At 52.2% G+C, this 22,836-nt stretch overlaps 1 protein-coding gene across 3 annotated transcripts in view; it reads right to left on the bottom strand.

Annotated features, from left to right (window-relative positions):
• Nucleotides 1–22,836, bottom strand: part of FBXO31 (F-box protein 31) — a 55,655-nt gene that overhangs the window by 10,805 nt on the left and 22,014 nt on the right. For 2 of the 3 annotated variants that reach the window (XR_641723.3, XM_009197008.3), the window contains exons 2-6: nucleotides 22,027–22,098; nucleotides 20,803–20,889; nucleotides 8,295–8,371; nucleotides 4,982–5,149; nucleotides 4,244–4,318 (exon numbers count right to left, since the gene is read on the bottom strand). Coding sequence is in view for 2 of the 3 variants with exons in the window: in XM_009197008.3 (XP_009195272.1) it covers nucleotides 4,244–4,318; nucleotides 4,982–5,149; nucleotides 8,295–8,371; nucleotides 20,803–20,889; nucleotides 22,027–22,098 (479 nt within the window). In the remaining variant the exon portion in view is untranslated. The remainder of the gene's footprint in view (nucleotides 1–4,243; nucleotides 4,319–4,981; nucleotides 5,150–8,294; nucleotides 8,372–20,802; nucleotides 20,890–22,026; nucleotides 22,099–22,836) is intronic. The other variant, XM_003917283.4, reaches the window with a different exon arrangement.

Here is a 22,836-nt window from a genome sequence, read left to right as displayed (position 1 = left end):
CCTCCCTGCAGACAGGACTCCACTCCCTTGGAACATGCTTGATACGGTCTGGCTATGTCCCCACCCAAATCTCATCTTGAACTGTAGCTCTTCATGGGAGGGACCCCGTGGCAGGTAAGCGAATCATGGGGGTGGGGGTCTTTTCCATGCTGCTCTCATGATAGTGAATAAGTCTCACGAGAGTCGATGGTTTTATAAAGGGGAGTTCCCCTGTGCAAGTTCTCTCTTCTTTTGCTTGCCACCACGTAAGATGTGCCTTTCACCTTCCACCATGATTGTGAGCCCTCCCCAGCCACATGGAACTGTGAGTCCATTCAACCTCTTTCACTTAGATTACCCAGTCTCGGGTATGTCTTTATCAGCAGTGTGAAAATGGACGAACACAGTGCTGATCCAGAAGTTACCAGCCAGCAGAGCACAGGGCAGTACCGAATTCCTGTGCCCAATCTTTTACCTCAGTTGTGAAAATTATCAGGATGTGTCACCGTGTCCGGACCTCCTGGGACGTCCTCTTCCTGGAACGCAGCTCTCCCAGTAACCTACCTGCTCTCTGGCCTAAAAAGACTTAGCTACAAAGTGGAGAGGAGCTCCCAGCTGATGCATGAATCCACAGAGACCCCCACCCTCTGAACCCCTACACGTCCTGAGAGAAAAGGAGCGAGGACACTGCAGGCCTCAAGATGAACAAAGTGACTGTGGGACCAGGTGACAAGCCCCACAGGAGGGCGCAGCCAGTGCAGCCGCTTCAGGAGAGGAGAGGCCGCTGTCACTCTAGGATGGGCGGGGCAGCACCGTCACCAGCCTCTGCCCTACCTGGGACAGTGGCACCCTCACTCTGTCAACTCCGGGAGGGGGAGCTCAGGAGCGGGACAAGCCAAGGGAGTGTGTTGGATGGGGTGTGGACATCACACAAACGGCAGCGCTCCATACACTGACCGTAAGCGTGCTGCAATTCCAATCGCAAGAGACAGCAAAGGGATGTTTCTGGGAAATAGCTGCTTCTAGAGTTTATATAGCAAATGAACAAAATGAGTCGGGAACATTCCAAAATAGACTAGAAATACAGACAATTAAAATTAGTGACAGGCCAGTGCAGTGGCTCACAGCTGTAATCCCAACACTTTGGGAGGCTGAAGTAGGAGGATCACTTGAGCCCAGCCTGGGCAACACAGTGAGACCCTGTCTCTAAGTCAAAAAAATAAAATAAAATAAAATAAAATATAGTGATAAAACTACAAAAATTCGGCCAGGCGCGATGACTCACACCTGTTATCCCAGCACTTTGGGAGGCCAAGGCGGGCAGATCACCTGAGGTCAGGAGTTCAAGACCAACCTGGCCAACATGGTGAAACCCTGTCTCTGCTACAAATATAAAAATTAGCAAGGCGTGGTGGTGGGCATCTGTAATCCCAGCTACTTGGGAGAGAGGCTGAGGCAGGAGAATCACTTGAACCCAGGAGGTGGAGGTTGCAGTGAGCCAAGATCACACCACTGCACTGGACAGGGCGAGACTACGTCTCAGAACAAATAAAAACTACAAGAATTAGAATAGTGTGGTACTGACATGTAGACAGACATATGCATCACAATATCAAGTCCAGAAATGAACCAAATATACAGGGTAACCGAGGACAAAAGCAGCACTACAAATTGATGGAGAAAGTGTGGTTATTCCACATCCAGTGTAGGGATAACAGCGCAGGTCTGCACAGAACCAAGGCTGGGGCTGAGCCTTACATTTCACATCAGAATAAATCCAGCAGAACCAGACACAGACACAAGAGAAAAATAAAAGCATGAGCTCATTTGTAAACATATCTGGGTCGGGGAGAGATCTCGGGACGGCACTAAACTGAGAGTCTTTTAAAGAAAGATGGATACATCTGCTTATGTAAAAATTAAAAATACGGCTGGGCACAGTGGCTCATGCCTGTAGCCCCAGAACTTTGGGAGGCCAAGGCGGGAAGATCACTTGTGCCCAGGAGTTTGGGACCAGCCTGGGCAACAAAGTGAGACACCCCGTCTCTGAAAATTAACATTAAAGATAAAAAGTTCCATGGATGAAAACACACCATAAGACAAATCCAAAGACAAAAAAAAATGAACAAGAAAAAAACCTGGCAACTGCTATCTGGAAGGGCTTCAGTTTCCAAATAGTTAACAAGCTCCCACAAACCCACTTGAAACTCGCCAACACCAAACAGAAAGAGAGGCACGGGCTCTGAGCAGACAGCTCCTGAGAAAGCGCCCACAGAGAGCTCCTGACCCCAAGACACTAGGTTGGCCTCACTCAGAATAAGGGAAACATAAATTCACACCCCCATCAAGATTCCAGTACGACCTTCCCTCTCACCTTCACTCCCGGGGGTTCCTCTCATTTCCACAAGGAGCATCTGTTGTTATATTTACAATCCGGAAAAATACTACTCCAGTTCAAAATCAACAAAGAGCCCGCACAGAAGCTGGCTTACAGAAACTCTTCCTAATCCCAGAGTATATAGTACCAGAATACGGTTTTCTTTTTTAAGGGCTCAACAGCTGAGGAGTTTCTATTCTTGAAAAATCTGTTGACATTTTTCAATTAAATGTGAACCATAAGGCCCGGCACGGTGACTCACACCTGTAATCCCAGCACTATGGGAGGCCGAGGTGGGCAGATCACCAAGCTCATTTGTAAACATATCTGGGTCGGGAAGAGATCTCGGGACGGCACTAAACTGAGAGTCTTTTAAAGAAAGATGGATACATCTGCTTATGTAAAAATTAAAAATACGGCTGGGCACAGTGGCTCATGCCTGTAGCCCCAGAACTTTGGGAGGCCAAGGCGGGAAGATCACTTGTGCCCAGGAGTTCGAGACCAGCCTGACCAACATGGTGAAACCCCAACTCCACTAAAAATACAAAAAGTAGCCGAGCATGGTGGCAGATGCCTGTAATCTCAGCTACTCGGGAGGCTGAGGCAGTAGAATTGCCAACATCGCCCCACTGCACTCCAGCCTGGGCAACAGAGCAAGACTCCATTTCAAAAAAAAAAAAAAAAAAGTGAACCACAGCAATCACACATACGTTGTAGGTTTCTGTATATAAAACCAAATCTAAAATGACAACGTAATAAATGAAGAAAACCTTTCCATTATTGATCATCTTCACATGCCATCTATTCGAGAAAACAGGAACCTCACTCACCTGCAAAGGATTCCAAGAAACAGGACATTTGGTTCATCTTAACCCTCTCTGCAGTCCTCTGACTGATGGGGAAACCGCCAGAAACTCAAACTAGCTAAGAAACGCACACCCTGGCCGGGCACGGTGGCTCACACCTGCAATCCCAGCACTTTGGGAGGCCAAGGTGGGAAGATGGCTTGAGCCCAGGAGTTTGCGACCAGCCTGGGCAACATGGCATAACCCCATCTCTACTAAAAATACAAAAAAATTAGCCAGGCATGGTAGTGTGCCTGGCTAATTTTTTGTTTTTTCTTTTGAGACACCCACGTGAGAGTGCAGTGGTGCGATCATAGCTCACTGCAGCCTCCACCTCCTGGGCTCAGACAATCCTCCCACCCCAGCCTCCTAAGTAGCTGGCATGCCACCATACCTGCCTAATATTTTTGGGTTTTGTAGAGACAGGGTCTCACTATGTTTCCCTGGCTGGTTTTGAACTCCTGACTTCAAGTGATCCTCCTGCCTCAGCCTCCCAAAGAGCTGGGAATACAGGTGTGAGCCACCGTACCTTCCTTCTTAAGAGTGTTTTTTGAGATGGCAGTTTAAGACTTAGATCCTTGAAAGCTAAAACTCAAGGGCAATATTAAAATACACACAGGCTTCCCCCCTGCACTGGCATGATCCGGAAGCCTCCACACAGTCTGCTCGAGGGTGGGAAACTCAGGAGCTCTGGGTGCAGCCCTCGGGTCTCCCTGCAGCTCACGTCCTAGAAGCAACCCCCCAGCAACCCCCCAGGAACTCCCCAGCAACCCCACAGCAAGTGGATGTGCCCGCCAAAGGGGCAAAGCAGAGCTAACTAAAGAAACGGCCTGTGCAGTTCCTTCGTTCTGCGGTGGGAGGGGACTGGCAACCTGCCCGCCCGCACAATGCTGTTCCTCGAGTGTGCAGGATGCGCGGTCTACACCAACAATACTGGCTGAACCACGGGAAATGGCCACCATGCAGGTCGCATGCTGCTGACTTCCCTCCCGCGTGGGAAAGGTCCACGCCACGTGAACACAGGGCCGGCTCATGGGCTCACCTCCTGCCTCCCGCCGGACATCCTGTGGTGGTCCGTCTGGTTGCACTTGGTGGAGAACTCATCCTTCTTCACAATCTTCAGTGTTCGCAATGCGAGGAAAGAGAAGAGTGAGGAACAGAGTCGTCACAGCATCCCCCACGCCAGGCAGGTGGCCACAACCCCTCCTGCACCACACCCACCAAACCCCGCTGCAGGCACCCAAGATGCAACCAACGCGGTGCCAGCAGAGGGGGCTGAGTCTCCCTGAGCAACGCTCCCGCAGAGCAGGCGGCAGTGGCGCCTCCCCCAGAGCAGGAGGCAGTGGCACGTCTCAGAGAGGGCGTTTGCATTTCCCAGGGACACAGAGCAGCAAAAGGGCTGCGTCTCACACTCAGGGTGTGGCAGATGACACGCTGCGCTCACCATGGAGGCCACTGCCAGACCAAATCAGAGAACAGAGAGCGCACTTGATTCCACACTGATATTCTTGCAAACAGGAAAAAAAGAAACGGAGAAACTGAAATTGCAAAGAACCAGCGGCTCTAACTGAGGGCAGAATCAACAGAGGGGTCCGGCAAGTGACCGCTGCGGAGTCCACCGCGCCACGGAGGCGTGAACAAGAAAGCAGGGCAGGGCGGAGCTCCCTCCCACCCGCTGACCTGCTACAGGCCAGGTCTGCAGCTGAGAACAGCACAGTGGGCCTGGGTGGAGCCCACACAGGACAGCCCTGGGACAGTGAGGACCCAGTCCCGCACACACCTGGATGTGGCCGTGGTGGGGCCCTTTGTGGCCGTACATGCACTCCACTGTGGCGGCCTTCCTCTCCATCAGGTGGATCCTGAACAGAGGCTTGAATCTCATGGGGTCATCGACGTGGGGGTCATGGGGAGGCAGGTACATCCACCCAATGATGAACAAACCATCCACCTACAGGAGGAGATGGGCAAAGGTCCACAAGCGGCTCCCAGGCCAGAGTGAAGCGGCCCTGCATGGCTCCCCGCACTGCAATCGCACAGAGAAGCTCCTGCCAGGCCAGCACATGGGACGTGCACGCCCACCCTCGAGGTGCCTCGAATCCAAGCCAGTGCCCAGCACTATCTTCCAGCTCTAAGATGGGGTGGACACCAGGAGGAGGCAGAATAATCCAGAAAGTGAGACCAGGTAAGGTGCCGACCGGACAGAGGGAACGGGGTGCATTTCCCAACAGGAAAGAGTGAACAACGGCAGTGCAAGGGCCTCGTTCACGTCCTGAGCTGAACAAACTGCCGCTCAAAGGCGGCTTTGAGATGGTCCGGGAAGCGTGCCATGGCCTGGGCAACAGGCAACAGAAGGAACAATTGCCACTTTTGTCAGGTGTGGCAGTGACACGGAAATGCAGGAAACACCCCCTTTCTTAGAGTGCTGCACGGAGGGAGGGACAGCTGAAATGCCACGGGCCTGGGATTTGCTTCAAAACCAAAGTGCAGGGGAGGAGAGAGACGCCAGGACCTCGGGGCGGGGGAGCTCAGAAGCGGGAAGAGCCGAGGAGTGCACTGCCCATGTGTCCTCGCGTGTCTGGGCACTGACTGTGCAAACGCAGAGGTGGGTGTGCCCCAGCATGCTCTGGGTACAGCGGCCACATGCTTATAAGGAAGGACAGCCTAGCATCACCCTCTTCTGGGATAGCCAGGACCCATGAGACTTCTAGCTCCAGCGACGGAGGAAAGAATTCCATCATTTCTGGGGCGAATGAGCCTGGGTCAAGCGTGAGCTGGTGCCGTTCTCTCACGGACTCCACTTTCCCCAATCATCCACTGCTTTTTGGGTTTTTTTTTTTTTTACTCTATTACTCACTACCAGTAAGAAAAACAATTACCACCCTTCCTCCACTAAAAGAAAGGAACGCAATCTGCCCACGCTGTGAGCTGCCGGGCTGGTCTCTCGGAGGAAACAGCCTAAACGCAAGGCTGGACCACGCAACGCCCAACACAAACGCAGAGCGGGTTTCTCCACGGCCGCTGCTCCTACCAGATGACAACGGAGAAGCTTGTGTGTCCCTGCCCCAAACCCCACCTGGGGGCAAAGCCCAGAGCCGCAGAGGAGCATCTGCCCGAGGGCCATGCACGCCAGGCCCGGAAGAACCTACTCGGAGGCCACGGGGAGACAGACACACCCGCCCTGCCCTCGCTGGGCTCAGCCCTTGGTCCCGAGTGCACAAAAGGGAGCCAGGCACAACCACAACACCAGCGCCGGGTTTTCAACACAGCAAGAGCGATGGCAATAGTGACACCTCAGGGGTCAGACCCCTGCCCAGAGCTCAACAAAGTCAGGGCGGGGTTTTCCGTTCAAGAGGCTCCAGCAGGAGGGCGCAGGGGGCGGGACGCAGGGTGGGAGGGAGACAGGGGAAGAGGGTGGGAGGGTGGACCGGAAGCCATGCAGACCCCACAGAGCACCACCTCCTCACTCCACAGGGACCCCTGCAAACACCAAGAAAAGTCGGACGACTTCACTGTGTTGAATGAGCAGCTACTTTTCAACATACATTGGCAGGTGACCGAGAAGCACAGAAACTAAAACTACGAGCACACATCTGCTCCTGGCCCCGGCCCCAGAGCTCCCATCAAACCTGCCCTCCTGCCGAGACCAGCCATGAAGACTGAACACTGTCTCCTAATTCCAGGAGGAAGAAAACAAGAAAAAGAAAAAAGACTGAACACATCAGAGAGCAATGAAGGTAGCCCAGAGACAAGGACCCATGGCCCTGAAGAGAAGGGACAGGCTGAGGGGCAAGGGGCAGGGCCTTCTCCCCGCTTCCTGAGGCCACTGACCACTGGCTGGGGAGGAAGGCCCATGCCTGGCACCCGCAGGCTGGAGAGGCACACACGGAGATCAGGGCCACAAAGGAGCCAGGACTACTGCAGCCAAACGCCAAAGACGGCAACTAGAGAACAGCCCCACGCTGCACACAGGCAGCTGCACAAGGCACCGGTGGAATCCTGAGTGAGGGGTGGGAGGTGGAGAAGGGAAGTAGAGTGACTGCTGAAAGGCAAAGGGGTCAAGCGAAGCATGACTCACAAAGCCAGGAAGAGAAAAGGCGGAATCAGGCCCTGGGGAAGGAGTGCACGGAGGGCTTCCAGCTACGCCCTACAGAGGGCTGTGTCCTGGGAAGGAGAGTGACCCGGAACAAGAACGAGACGCCTCCCCAAGCCTGAGATGCACGCACACCCCGGGCCCGCGCAGAACAGGTGCTCTGACTCAGCTCTGCCTGCTGGCCGGGGCCAGGGACTCCTGGGGAGACCCGGCCACGGGACCCAGACAAGTGCCCAGGTGCATGGTGAGGGGTGGGGGGTAGCCAGCATGCCTGGAGATCAGGAGAAAAGGCGGGGGCTAGACTTGAAAGAAACTTTCACTACTATACCCAAAAAGATTAACAAAGAGAAGGAAAACTTCACCAGAAAATGAGAATTTAATAAAAAAGAAAGCCAGACTTCCATCTCCGGCCGTGACTGAGTACCCGGGACTAGACAGGCACTGCCATGGCAGACCCAACAAACAGGAAAGAAATGTCCTCACGGGTCCTCAGACCCCACAGCAGGCTGCCGGGAGAAGGGAAATGGAGGCGACTGCCACCAGCCTGGACTTCCGCCTGCAACGTGCTAGCACCTTCCAGACCATGGTAGTCAGAAGGGGTCCACGGAAGAACCCAAGGAAACAGACGTCAGAGTGCAACATGGCTGGAACATGTGGGGCAAAGACCAAGAAAGGAAGCACCCGGCTGAGGGCGAGCTCCAGACCCTGCCAACATGTGCACGCTGGGCCTCGGCATCCAGGAAGCAAAGGCCCTCGCAAGCCACCCCCTCCGACCAGAGTCCAAGGACGGACCACGAGGCCAAAGTGTTGCTCTAAGTGAATCTTTGCCCATTTGGAAAATAAAATTGGCCCCTGAAAAGTGACGGAGCAAGAAGTTTTCGGCAATTACCTCGAAGGCACATCTGGGCAGCTTGTTCCCAGGTAGAAGAGGCCCTCAAACTCCTCCACGTGAGGCACCACTCCTGCCCATGCACAGACCCCGTCACGAGGCTCCGGGACTTACCACCACGTTCAGCAGTCCTCCATACGGCCCGATATCTGGCTGCCACAATCCCAAAATGTGTCTGTATCGGTGAAGCACTACAGGAGGAAAGAAAGAGCAAGTCTCTGTGTTAGACCCACCGTGCCGCAGGGAGCCCGGGAACCCCGAGTGGGAGGAAGGAACCAAGAGGACTCACAAAAGGCTTGCAAGAGAGCCCTCCAAACACATGCACACCAAGCCTCTAAAGATCTACCAGAATGAGGCCGGGCGCGCTGGCTCACGCCTGTAATCCCAGCACTTTGGGAGGCTGAGGCAGGCGGATCACGAGGTCAGGAGATCGAGACCATCCTGGCTAACATGGTGAAACCCCGTCTCTACTAAAAATACAAAAAATTAGCCGGGCGTGGTGGCAGGTGCCTGTATTCCCAGCTACTTGGGAGGCTGAGGCAGGAGAATCACATGAACCTGGGAGGCAGAGCTTGCAGTGAGCCGAGATCATGCCACTGTACTCCAGCATGGGTGACAAGAGTGAGACTCAGTCTCAAAAAAAAAAAAAAAAAAAAAATCTATCAGAATGAAACTACCCTCAGAAGGCCTAAGTCAAATGAGCCTCCCGTAAAGTGATGAGCCTCCCATCAGTGGGAGGAAATCAAGCAAGGCTGGGAACTCTCCCTTCTAGAAATAAGACTGAGGAAGTGCAAACAGAACTGGACTACACCTGCCAAATGCTGAGACGCTGGTAGCGCTACAAGGCATGTCCTAAGCAATCAGATCTTTAAAGCTATGTCAACAATGACAATGTCACACTCACCAAAGGCCCATAACGCAACTTCTCCGTCCTGTTCCTTGCCAGTCAATGGCCAGGTCAGGCTGAGCCATCTCACTTCCTGAGCAGCTCCAGGTCACCCCCAAAGCCGTCCCTGGACCCTGCCCTGGTCTTCACCCCATGGGGTATGGGCCACTGCACCAGCTGCCTCCCCTCCAAGCAGGCCTGAACCCCCAGCCCACCCACTGCCTCTCTCCATGGCTCCCTGGCCAGGCTCTAGGCCCTCAGCAATGTGACTGCCACCAGCCTTCCTGCCTCTCCACCCTACCTGCCCGCTCTCCATCAGCCTCAGCCTCCCAGGTCAGCCCAGCCCAGCTCCTCTCCAGCCCCCGCACTGTATCTGCATTCATGAGCCACCCCTTGGCTGCTAAATGCCTGATGAAACCGGCCTCGCCTTCACCACGACCGTCAGTTCCCGTCATTCGGGAAGCCTTACCCGTCAAGAGAAAGCAGTGAGCGGGATGATGGGGGAGAATGTGGCACCCAGCAACTTTCCCTGACCAGGCCTGGGTCCCCTGATGGTAGGGCCTGGGGATAGCAGCTGATCTGGGGGGGTCCGAGGGAGAAGGGGTGACCGGATAGAAAGTACAGACCTGGCAGAAGGAGGAGTCAACACAAAGGGTGCTTTGCTGACACCTCCCCATCATGGTCACCAAATGGCAGAGGCAGCCGGCCAGGGCTGTTATAGCCTCACCCATCTGGGTCACTGGAAGAACAGGTCCCAGGGCCCCTAACGGTGGGACAGAAAGTGCTGGGAGCCATCATATGAGGGCTGCCTATAAGCGGGGGGCTTGCATTTACCCGGGACACCCACGAGAGCAGCAGGCAAGACCAGCGCAGGGTGGAGGAGCACGCATGGCACCTGTGTACCTGGAAAGCTCCCGCAAACCCTGGGTCCCGCAGAATGACTGAGCTCTCAGCAAGGCGGGTAATGAGGGAGTGCACAGGAATCCAGCAGAAGCATCGCTCACTCAGTGGGAGGAGCAGCAGACCAGGCCTCAGCAGCAGGAGGCACGTAAGTACACTCACAGCTTTACAAGACTTCAGTAAAGGCACACAGGAAACATTCGTAGATGGGGAGAAAACACTATGAAGACAAAAACTCCCCCAGCTAATCATCAATAATGTCATCCCAACCTACATCCACACTCAGCTAATCATCAATGTCATCCCAACTCAAATCCACACCCAGTTAATCACCAATAATGTCATCCTAACTCAATCCACACCCAGCTAATCATCAATAATGTCATCCCAACTCACATCCACCCAGCTAATCTTCAATGTCATCCCAACTCAAATCCACACCCCGATAATCATCAATGTAACCCCAACTCAAATCCACACCCAACTAATCATCAATAATGTTATCCCAACTCAAATCCACACCCAGCTAATCATCAATGTCACCCCAACTCAAATACACACCCCGATAATCAATGTCACCCCAACTCAGATCCACACCCAACTAATCAATAATGTCACCCCAACTCAAATACACACCCAGCTAATCATGTCACCCCAACTCAAATCCAGACCCCAGCTAATCATCAATAATGTCACCCCAACTCAAATCCACACCCAGTTAATCATCAATAATGTCACCCCAACTCAAATCCACACCCAGCTAATCATCAATGTCACCCCAACTCAAATACACACCCAGCTAATCATCAATGTCATCCCAACTCAAATCCACACCCAGCTAATCATCAATAATGTCACCCCAACTCGAATCCACACCCAGCTAATCATCAATGTCACCCCAACTCAAATCCACACCTCGATAATCAATGTCACCCCAACTCAAATCCACACCCAGCTAATCATCAATAATGTCACCCCAACTCAAATCCACACCTCGATAATCAATGTCACCCCAACTCAAATCCACACCCAGCTAATCATCAATAATGTCATCCCAACTCAAATCACACCCAGCTAATCATCAATGTCACCCCAACTCAAATCCACACCCTGATAACCAATGTCACCCCAACTCAAATCCACACCCAACTAATCAATGTCACCCCAACTCAAATACACACCCAGCTAATCATGTCATCCCAACTCAAATCCACACCCAGCTAATCATCAATGATGTCACCCCAACTCAAATCCACACCCAGCTAATCATCAATAATGTCACCCCAACTCAAATCCACACCCAGCTAATCATGTCACCCCAACTCAATCCACACCCAGTTAATCAATAATGTCACCCCAACTCAAATCCACACCTAGCTAATCATCAATAATGTCATCCCAACTCAAATCCACAGGTTTTAAAAAATAATTTAACAAAATGATTCCAAAGTCCGTATGAAGAGGTGAGAGCAGCCAGTGATACTCCAAATTTTAATAGACGAGTGCCATGAAAACGAACGAACAGAATGAGATATGAAGAAAATAAAATATAATCCCCAGGAAGCCCCAGTGGCAGCTGACCCAAGCGTGGAAGTCAGGGATTATGGAGCAGGTTGGGACAGAGGACAAAATGTCATGGGCCTGCAGATTAAAATTTTAGCTGGAGGCTGGGCAAGGTGGCTCATGCCTATGATCCCAGCACTCTGAGAGGCCAAGGCAGGCAGATCACCAGGAGTTCGAGACCAGCCTGGCCAACATGGTGAAACCCTATCTCTACTAAAAGTACAAAAAATTAGCCAGGCGTAGTGGCAGGTGACTGTAATCCCAGCTACTGGGAGGCTGAGGCAGGAGATTCGCTTCAGCCGGGAGGCAGAGGCTGCAGTGAGCCGAGACCACGCCACTGCACTCTAGCCTGGGCAACAGAGCAAGACTACATCTCGAAAAAAAAAAAAAATCAACTGTGTCAGCTATTTTTTAAAAATAAATTTCCATTAGCCCAGTGTGGTGGCATGTGCTGTGGTCCCAGCTACCCAGGAGGTTGAGGTGGGACGATCACTTGAACCCAGGAGGCAGAGGCTGTAGTGAGCTATGATCGTGCCACTGCACTCCAGCCTGGGCAACAGAGCAAGATCCTATCTCAAAAAAAAAAAAAAATTCCCCTCTATTTCAAAAGCAGCACATACACAGTCACTGAAGACAATCTGGAAAAAGGAAACCTAAAGCTCACCAGTAATCCCATCACTCAGAGACCACATGCGCAGTCAACATGCTGATGAACATGGTTCACGTCTGCTGTCCTGCACCTGTACCTGCTTGAGTGAGCATGTAGGACTGAGCGAATGGGCAGGGTCTCAGGGCTCTGCAGGCAGTGGGGGCCATGGGGGTTTCTGAGCACTGGAGTGGCAAGACCAACTCCAGACCACAGGGAGGAAGATGGAGCAGGGAGGGCAAGAAAGCCAGGACAGCAGCAAGGAGGTCGCCACCTGGATCTAGGGTCCAGGGAATAAGAAAACCTCTCGAGCCTTTGGAGAGGATGCTGGACTCCACCAACAGCCCCAGGGTTCAGCCTAGACCATCGTTTAGGAATTTCCTGAATGAGCCTGGGCTCTGTGCAGGCCGCTGCCAGCCACCCCACACACAGACACCCCTTTCAGAACAATCCTCTGAGCCCATTTACAGGACACAGTCAAGCCGGTCTTGTCACTTTGCGGTCACATGTAGATGGGTGTGTGATCAGGAACCATAAACACACATTGACCTTGACAATGAAATGCACACCGAAGCATTTAGGGGTAAAATGTACTGATGCCTGCAAGTGTGAAATGCACCAGAAAATAAGTCCACGGATGGCTGCAGGGATGGACAGCTGGGCGGCTGGGTGATAACGAAATGGGAGTTCACTGGACAATTCTTCCAACTTTTCTGTTTTCAAAATTTCATCATGAAATACTGGGGGAAAAAAACACTATTCAGCATGGCGCTCTCTCCTCCTCTCCCCTCCCCTCAGCTCCCGCTTTAACTGCTAGGAACACTGCCCAACGAGCCTGCCTCAGACGCCTGGCAATCCCAGAGTGGGAGTTCCCTGTTGTGCTGAAAAGCAGCATTTCTGAAATAAAAACCCAGCAGCCTCCCAAGATGCCAGTTCTAAAGGGACATCTTCCCTGGATCTTTAAGCTCTGCATGTTGGTCAAAGCGGTGACACCTTCGCTGTACTTTGGAAGCAATGGCCTCTGCTGACCAGATGTCGGCCCCTTTAGTCTGCAACAGGCACTGAAACCATCCCAAAAGGTGAGTCAGAGAAACAGCGTGGCCAGATGGGCTGCCAGCACGCAGACCCAGAGGGGACACAAACTTCTCGTGGAATCGCAAAGCCTGTGTCTGAGAACACAGTTTAAAAAGGGTCCTTACGAAGCACGGCTATCGCACAAGAAAATGTATTCATTCAAGAGATGAATCCATGGATTTAAATAGGAATTAAGCTCCCATTCGAATGGTCAAGAGCACAGCTGGACACATACGAGCGTGAGCGTGATTGCTATACCCTAATGCCTCACCATTTTTATTATAAACATGTCATCTAGATGCATATCTTTCTAAATTCAAAGGACCCAGCCCTCCCTAAAGTGGGCTCGAGGTGGGAGGAAAAAGGAGCCAGGAACAATGTTCCCTGCACTTCAGTGCCCCACAAGGCTCCTGAGTGTCTCAGTTAAGGGCAGCAGATGGTCACGCCTTCCCACAAGCCCAGGCCACTCCAAGGGCTCACTTGTGGGCAGCTGCCACATTATCTTCCCATATGAAATAGTAAGGGACAGGGCCAGGCGCGGGGGCCCACGCCTGTAATCCCAGCACTTTAGGAGGCCGAGGCGGGTGGATCACTTGAGGTCAGGAGTTTAAGACTAGCCTGGCCAACATGACGAAACACCGTCTCTACTAAAAATAATTAGCCAGGCGCCGTGGTGTACGCCTATAATCCCAGCTACTTGCAAGGGTAGGCAGGAGAATCGCTCGAACCCAGGAGGTGGAGGTTGGAGTGAGTCAAGATCACACGACTGCACTCCACACTCCAGCCTGGACGACAGCGCGAGTTTCTGTCTCAGCAACAACAACAAAAAATACATATATATATATATCAGTTTCACACAGAGAGATGATCTTCCTTTGTTTGTACAGCGGCTCTCCACCCTGACTGTACGTCAGAATCACTAGGGACACAGGAAAACGTCAACGCCGGGCTCCACGGCAGCCAAGTCAATCAGCAAGGGGATGGGGGGTGGGGTGGGGGGCCTGTCAGGGTTTCTGAGAAGCTCCCAGGTGACTGTGATGTGTGGCCAGGCTGAGAAGCTCAGTGCAATGTAATCATTCCACAACATACACAGCTGTCAACACACCACACTGCCCTATAAAGACGTAATATATACAATTATCATCTGTCAGTTATAAAGAAAGAAATGCTTCTCCGACAACCTAGCAGGCTAAACAACTACACAGGAAAACCAACAACCTTACTTCTGCTTTGAACGTTACACAGTTTTTTCAGTACCCAAAATTAAGTAGATGATTTAAAAGATGAGAATGTGAATAAAGACATCACCACCTCTTATTAAAAGTCATTTTAACATCTGGTAGAACATTACCAGATGCTGAGACCTTTAAGATTTTAACCCTTATTAAAAAGAAAATAACGTAACCAAAAAAAAAATTGTTAATATCTGAGTAAAGGCTAAAACGAAAGAAAATAATCCAGGCCAGAAGTCCACAAACTTGAGAATCTGTAATCACAGACCCCCGAGGGCCTGTTCAGGCCCAGCCCGGAGGTGCAGACATGACAGGCGTGGGAGGAGGCCAGGGAAGCTGCGTCCAACAAGCTCCCAAAATACATGGAGGCCGCTGTCCAGGACCACACTCTGGGAGCACAGATCTGGCCTCCCAGGAGAGCCTGGAAAACGTCAGAATAATCTTTGGAGGTGAACGCATTCCTCTAATTCCAGGCACTGAAAGTAGGCATCTATCTGCCCTGGGAGCCGCGGCATAAATGCTCCCAAAATGAATTGAAAATGAAGCCAAATGGGAAAGGACCGTGAAAGGTGGGGTTACACTTCCTCCTTCCAGCACCGGCCCAGGTGCCAGCACATCTGGGAGAGCCTGGGTTCTGGCGCACACCTGTCCTGACTCAGAGTCCCTGAACCTCGGCCCACACGCCACAGGTGGGCTCCACGCCAGGAGACTGGTGGGATGCAGAGTTTGTAGGTGGATGCCCCTAACTAAAGGTGTTGGCCTGTGTTGCTCAGGGGACTATGGAAGAAAACGGATTAACGTGAGCTATCTTTCCATCAGCTGAGGCGTGGCCAGGGCTGCTGCCTCCTGGAGGCTGCGGGGGTCCACTCCCCGCCTTGTCCTGCTCGGCTCCTGGGCCCTCCTCCACCTTCAGAGCCACATGCAGCCTCTCCTGCCTCTCACTCCTACTCCCACCCAGGGCCCCCCTTGTACAAAGACCCTGTGATGACACAAGGCCTGCCTAGGTGGTCCAGGACGCCCCCCTCGCCTCAGGACCCACACCTTTACCCACAGAGTCCCTGTTACCGTGGAGGCTGGGCTGAGTGGTCTCCCCCAAAATTCATGTCCCCTGGAATCCCAGAACGTGGCCCTCTGTGTGGAAGCGCAATCATGATGGGCCGCAGCCGCGGGAGCACGTTAGGGTGCTGAATGCTGGCGCAGAAAGGGCCCGATCTACTGACGGCTGGCCTTCTCCGAGAAGACAGAGACTCAGAGACGACGGAGGGGGCCATGTGGAGACAGAGGCAGGAGCTGCGGCGATGCAGCCAGAGCAGGAAGAGGCGACAAGTAGGCTCCGCAAGGGCCTTCGGAGGGAGCAGGGCCCCAGGACACCTTGTCTGGAACCTCTGGCCTCCAGCCTGGGAGAAAGTGGGTTTCTTTTTTTTTTTTTTTTTTTTTTTTTTGAGACGAGTCTTGCTCTTTGCCCAGGCTGGAGTGCAGTGGCTAATCCTCGGCTCACTGCAAGCTCCTTCTCCCGGTTCACGCCATTCTCCTGCCTCAGCCTCCCGGGCAGCTGGGACTGGCAGCACCCACCACTGCTCTGGCTACTTTTTTTCTATTTTTAGTGTGAGACTTGGGTGCTCTACCTTATGGTCTCTGGATTCTCCTGGACTCTTGGTGGGATCCGCCCGCCTCGGCCTCCCAAAGTGCTGGGATTACAGGCGTGAGCCACCGCGCCCGGCCGAAAGTGGGTTTCTGTTGTTTTAGACCCCCCTTTGTGTTCATCTGCTCCAGCAGCCCTGGGAGACCCCCACACTGATTAGATGACAACTCCACAGGCTCTGAGGACCGGGATGCCGACGTCTCTGCGGACCCTGCCGTGCTCCCACAGCAGGATTCTGTCTCGCGTGTGCCTACTCTGCGTTCAGCTCCAGTTTCAGCGGAATGGATGTTTGTAAGGAATTCCACTACATTTCTAAGCAAGGCACTCCGTATTTCTAGGAGACATCATTGCTAATATCTGAGTAAAGGCTAAAATGAATCAGTGTTTTAGCCCAGGCGCAGTGGCTCACGCCCGTAATCTCAACACTTTGGGAAGCTGAAGCGGGATAATCGCTTGAGACCAGGAGTTCCAGACTGGCCTGGGCAACACAGGGAGACCTCGTTTCTACAAAAAAATAGAAAACTTAGCCAGGCATGGTGGCACACACCTGTAATTCCAGCTACCTAGGAGCTGGGGTTGATCATCTGAGCCCAGGGAGATGAAGGCTGCAGTGAGCCATGACTGCGCCACTGTACTCCAGCCTGGGCAACAGAGCAAGATCCTGTCTCCAAAAAAAACCCAAAAATGCACTTTGACTGGCTTCACCAACGTGCAGAGAAGCAGATGTATCAGAACTGCTGTCAGAACAACAGGCTTTCCCTTAACACTCCCAACACCTTACAAATGCTCGTTATCCAGAGTGCCAGGCAACCTCATGCACTCAAGGAAAAAGGAAGAGAAAAGATACCCCAAAAGTAGTGACTCTGAGGTCACTAAACTACTCCAGAGACCAGGCACGCTGGCTCACACCTGTAATTCCAGCACTTTGGGTGGCCGAAGTGGATGGATCACCTGAGGTCGGGAGTTTGAGACCAGCCTGGCCAAACTGGCGAAACCCCTTCTCTACTAAAAATACAAAAAGTAGCCAGGCGTGGTGGCTCATACCTGTAATCCCAGCTACTCGGGAGGCTGAGGCAGGAAAGTCGCTTGAACCCGGGAGGCAGAAGTTGCAATGAGCAGAGATCGTGCCACTGCACTCCAGCCTGGGTGACAAAGAGACTCCATCTCAAAAAAATAAAAATAAAAAAATCTACTACTCAACATTAGGATCCCAGCTTCTGCCGCATGGGTTTGTTCCAGGACAGTCCTACGCTCAGGGATGTCAGCTCGGCCAGGCGCGGTGGCTCACGCCTGTAATCCCAACACTTTGGGAGGCCAAAGCAGAACGACTGCTTGAAGCCAGGAGTTTGAGACCAGCCTGGGCAATAAAGCGACACCCCCATCTCTACCATAAAATAAAATAAGATGCTGGACCCACAGCGCAAAGTCCAGAGGACCTCAACACGAACAGTTAACGGCCCACATGCATGATGGAAACACAAGCCACGCGCGGCCCCAAAATACTCAGAAGCCCATCAGGGCAGACTATTCCAAAAGGTGTGCTGCTGTGAGAACAAATGCTGAGCTGCTCTCCATTCAGACACTCTGAGAGCACCTGAATACTGAAAACACGGACACATCACAGGCATCAGGCTGAGGCTGCTGAAACTGGCTTGCTTTTTTCACACATCAGAACTTTTTCTTCCTGATATTCTAGTAGGTCATGGAGCTAAGAGACCAAGTCACCATTTAAGTATGTCCGAAGAGAAATGCAACCCATATTGAACTGCTGCTTTTCATTGTTATTTTCCAAATTTTTCAAGTTTTCTACAATGACTTTGTGTTTTTATAACTACACTCAAACTTCAGCAGGAACAACAGTATGTCAATCAAAACCCGCCTATGATAAAGCCGCCCACTTGAAGCAACTGGTGCCACATCACAACATGAGGCTGCCCAGCCTGGATGCTCGAGAGGCCGGCCCGGCAGCAGGGGAGGAGATCTTTTCCTCACAAGCTGCATGAAGCTTCCCTCCACCTGCCTCGGGGACAAAAGAAATGTCCCCTGCCCCCAGTGCAACTCTGGAGACTTGCTAGGCCCTGGCTGTGCAGCCTCCGCAGAGGCTGGTCAGAATTCCATCCTGGGTCCACAGTGTACATTCCAGAGAAACTGTGAGACAGACATGCGACATGAGCAGCCTCTCAGTGCTTGTCCCCTTGTACTGAAGAGCCCTTGCCCAATCACCTGAGGTCAGGAGTTCAAAACCAGCCTGGCCAACATGGCGAAACCCTGTGTCTACTAAAAATACAAAAAATAGCCGGGTGTCGGGGTGGGCGCCTGTAATCCACTACTCAGGAGGCTGAGGCACGAGAACTGCTTGAACCCGGGAGGCAGAGGTTGCAGTGAGCCGAGATCACACCACTGCACTCCAGCCTGAGTGACAGATTGAGACTCTGTCAGGAAACGGAGGGGAGGGGAGGGGAGGGGAGGGGAGGGGAGGGGATGACAGGACAGGAAAGGGAAAAGCCAGCACATTCGTGTCGGCACTGAGGAGAGACTGTTCTTGTCCATGCTCACAAGTCGACCGTCCCCTCCCAGGGCTCTGCTCGCTGACTGCTCAGAGGAAGGACTGGTCAGTCTAGAACAGTACAAATGTCTTCAAACATTGCCCACCCCTCCTTTTCCACCTCAGCCCCTTCCAGCCCCGTGTTCCCTGTCCACAGACTGCTGAGAGGTCCTTTGGCTCTGACCTCCACTCAGCTGAACAGTTCACCTCAACAAGGCAGTGTTGTTAGCAGGCATGTAAGGCGTTCAGACACCATCTTGAAGCGTGCTAACCAAATCCAGGCACCTGCGCACCAACTTCAGGAAGGTCCCCTCGGTAAAGTGGGACCAGCCTCCCCACTGCAGCGATCTGCTGAGATCTGGCAGGACGTTCGGAGAAATTCTGGGAACGACCCTTATTCTTTCTGCTTTCAGTAGGTGTTTCTGGAAATTGGGCATTTATGAAACTTATGAAATTTATGAAAGATGTAGGTCTGCTCCCAACAGGCCATGCCGACTCATGGGCAATCTGGTGGATGGAAAGCAATAGTAGGGGCTCCACGAGCCTCAAGAAACTGCAACACGGCTTTTAGTGCGGGCAGGTGTTTTCAGTCTCTTCCTGGACAGCTGAAATTCACTGTCTCCATCACCACTCAACCACTCTGAGCTAATAAGAAGTGGAAACAGGCCAGGTGCGATGGCTACACCTGCAACCCTGACACTTTGAGAGGCCAGGGCAGGAGGACTGAGCGAGCCCAGGAGTACAAGACCAACCTGGGCAACACAGTGAGGCCCCCGTCTCTACAAAAAGCTGAAAAACTAACCAGGCATGGTGGCATACGCCTCTAGTCCCAGCTACTAGGGAGGCTGAGGCAGGAGGCTCGCTTCAGCCCAGGAGTTCAAGGATACAATGAGCTGTGATTGTGCCACTGCACTCCAGCCTGGGCAACAAGACCCTATCTCCAAGCAAAAGTGGAGACAGCATCAAATTCCTACGACTGTGGCTTAGAAAAGTTTCCAGAGCTCCATCAAAAGAATTCAGTTCTTTTTTCTTTTTCTGAGACAGAGTCTCACTCTCGTCACCCAGGCTGAAGTGCAATGGCGTGATCTCGGCTCACTGCAACCTCCACCTCCCAGGTTCAAGTGATTCCCCCACCTCAGCCTCCTGGGTAGTTAGAATTACAGGCGCCTCCCACCACACCTGGCTAATTTTTGTACTTTTAGTAGAGATGAGTTTCACCATGTTGGCCAGGCTGGTCTCAACCTCCTGACCTCAAATGATCCACCTGCCTCGGCCTCCCAAAGTGCTGGGATTATAGGCATGAACCACCGTGCCTGGCCAAAAAGAATCAAGTTCTAAAGAGTCAACTGTTGGCCAGGCATGGTGGCTCACGCCTGTAATCCCAGAACTCTGGGAGGCCGAGGTGGGCAGATCACTTGAGATCAGGAGTTCAAGACCAGCCTGGCTAACATGATGAAACCCCGTCTCTACTAAAAATACAAAAAAAATTGCTGGGCATGGTGGTGCACGCCTGTAATCCTAACTACGTGGGAGGGTGAGGTGGTAGTATTACTTGAACTCAGGAGGCAGAGGTTGCAGCGAGCTGAGATTGTGACACTGCACTCCAGCTTGGGTGATAATGAGACTGTCTCCAAAAAAAGAAAAAAAAGAGTCCACTGTTGCTACCTGTACTTGTCTGTTGAGGGTATATGCATATATGATTTTTAATTTACATAGGCTATTAAAATGTGACTAATAAAACTCAGAAGTCAACTATTCATATTTCACTTTAGAATAAAAGTTTTAAAGCTTCTACTGTTCATTCCTCTCTGCCTTGGCATGAATTTTCGCAGTAGCTCCTCAATAAATGATAAATGTGAAAACGTGCATTAAAGTGATCTCGACTGGTGCTACCCAGAAACCACTGCAAAAAAGTGACCCAAATGTGGCCTGGGTCCAACCCACAGGTGTGATCTCTGTCACAGCCGAACCAGAGCCACGCTGCAGCAAGTGAACGTGAAAGGATGACAAAAAGCCACGAGGTCTGCTTGCTGCAGGACAAAAGCTGTCCCATGTGTGAATAAGGGGGCCCTCCCCATGCAGTTCTTGGCCGTGCTGGCTGCCACAAAAGCCAAAGCTCGCAGGAGGTACATACGGCAGGTGTAAACGTCTCTGTACGCCATGTGCTCATAATCAGGGAGAATTTTCACAAAACGTCCCGACTTCACGCGAGGGTTTATACCTGAACAGACACAGCAGGGAAAGGGCTAAGGATGGCTCCCTTTTCAGGACTGTGCAAACAGCGTGCATACGACCCAATGCCCGCCCCTCACCAGTGTGATACAATCCCCTCATGTTTATGCAGCCACCCAGGACCCAGGGAGGCGGCTCTGAGAAGCCTGCTGGAGAGAACACTGTGACACGTTTTCCTTCCATAAGTGGCGCCACCAGAAACTCATGGTGGCAGCAACCTTGGGAATCCTTTCCACATTCGGTCACGCTCCTCCCGCAGCCAGCACACGCTAGGCAGGCCCTGGGGCACAGCTCACCAGGGCTCAGGAGGCGGGAGGGCAGGTGTCCTGGCCGGCGAGCATATGGGATGACTGTCTTTGAGAGGATATGGCCCAAGCGGCTTAAGAAACTCAAAGAGCATCTGCCTTGCAGAAATGAAAAAGAAAAAAGAAAAGAAGCTCAAAGAACAGTCAGAAGATGAAAACTTGTGGTATGAGACATGCACAGAAACCCTCTGACCATCAAAAACAGCCAAGAGTTTCATCCAATGAGCAAGAAATGGGAAAGCCTCTGGGCACTGAAGAAACACCTGCGGGAAGACAGCCCGGGGCCGAGGAGCCTCTGCCTGCTGGTGAATGTCACAGGTGACTCTGGAAAGCGGGGGAGCCAGAGAAACATGAAACGGGGCTGGGTGGCTCAGCCTGCCCACAGAACACTGAAGGGAAGGAGAACTTCAGAAGGGGGGCCGCCTCTCCGTACCTGGGGGCTTGGACGGAAGGCACCACAGCTGCATTTCCCAATTACCACAGGCAGTCCCATCCTGAAGGTTGGAGGCCCAGAAACCAGAGAAACACGCAGCTCCAGGAGCACCCAAGTCGCTCTGGTGCTGCCTACATTTCTCAGCTCTAAAGGGCCTCTATGCCTAATAAAAGACACTAGTATCCAGAATGGGAGAACGGAGAACAGAGTGTCCCCTCCCTCAATTTCAGTGCTGTTACTACCAGTGCTGTATTCAAAATGTGACTGTAAGATGGTTTCTGAGAAAACAAAAGTATGGACTAAATCACTTTTATTATTTTTCATTGATGTGCACTGTCTGCTTCTGGTACAAAGTTAATCATGGATGATAACAAATAGATTCACTCACGCTTCGCGTAGACGTCCCGACAAGACACGCCTGTGATCTCCAACTTCCGCAAGTTTTCACAAACACCGTACTCTGTAACAAGAAACATTTGCAGAAATTTAAGATCAACAAGTCCTAATGAGACAGACATGGGCAGGTTGCTGACGGCTGGCAGGGGAGGTGTACACCTAACCTCAGCCCCATCTCCAGAGTACATCTGTCACTGTGGAGATTTCACTGACTTCCTCCACATTCAGTCAACACCCTTCTTCACCAATGAAGACATTATTCTCTTTTAGTCAATGTCACCCTTTACAAAATAATAATCTGCATTGTCTATTCTAATAAGCTCGAGAAGCCTAACCACACAAACCAACATCAGACAATCCCTAGTTTATGAACAAGGTGAGGCAGAATTCAGTTGTCTGGACACAGTGCCATGTTTCCATGGAAACAAGGTCACCACTGGTGTTAGGGTCCAGACAGTGCCAGAGGCCAGTCCATCCCACATACTTCCCTGTGCTGCCTGTGTGTTCAACTCAGCCCGAGCCTAGGAGGGGATCGTGCAAGACATGGGGGAAGGGGTGAACACTGTCCCTTCTCCACTGGCTAAGCTTGGCCAGGGCCCAGTGAAGGGCTCCTGGATACCTCCCCCATCCCCTGTCCTCAAACCCTCACCTGCTGACAGCACCCTCCTGTCTGTCCCCTACTCCCACCCCACCACAGCTCCACTTTTCACAATCACCGACACCCAGCACATCCCAAGCAAAACCCCAGGTCCTTTAGCTTGGGTCTCCGCTAGCCTTTGAAAGGAAAGACCACCAGGGGCTA

This window comes from Papio anubis, chromosome 18 (genome assembly GCF_008728515.1).
Source record: "Papio anubis isolate 15944 chromosome 18, Panubis1.0, whole genome shotgun sequence".
Taxonomy (NCBI): domain Eukaryota; kingdom Metazoa; phylum Chordata; class Mammalia; order Primates; family Cercopithecidae; genus Papio; species Papio anubis.
The sequence above is the reverse complement of the archived record's forward strand: the minus strand, read 5'-3'. Positions and strand labels throughout refer to the sequence as shown.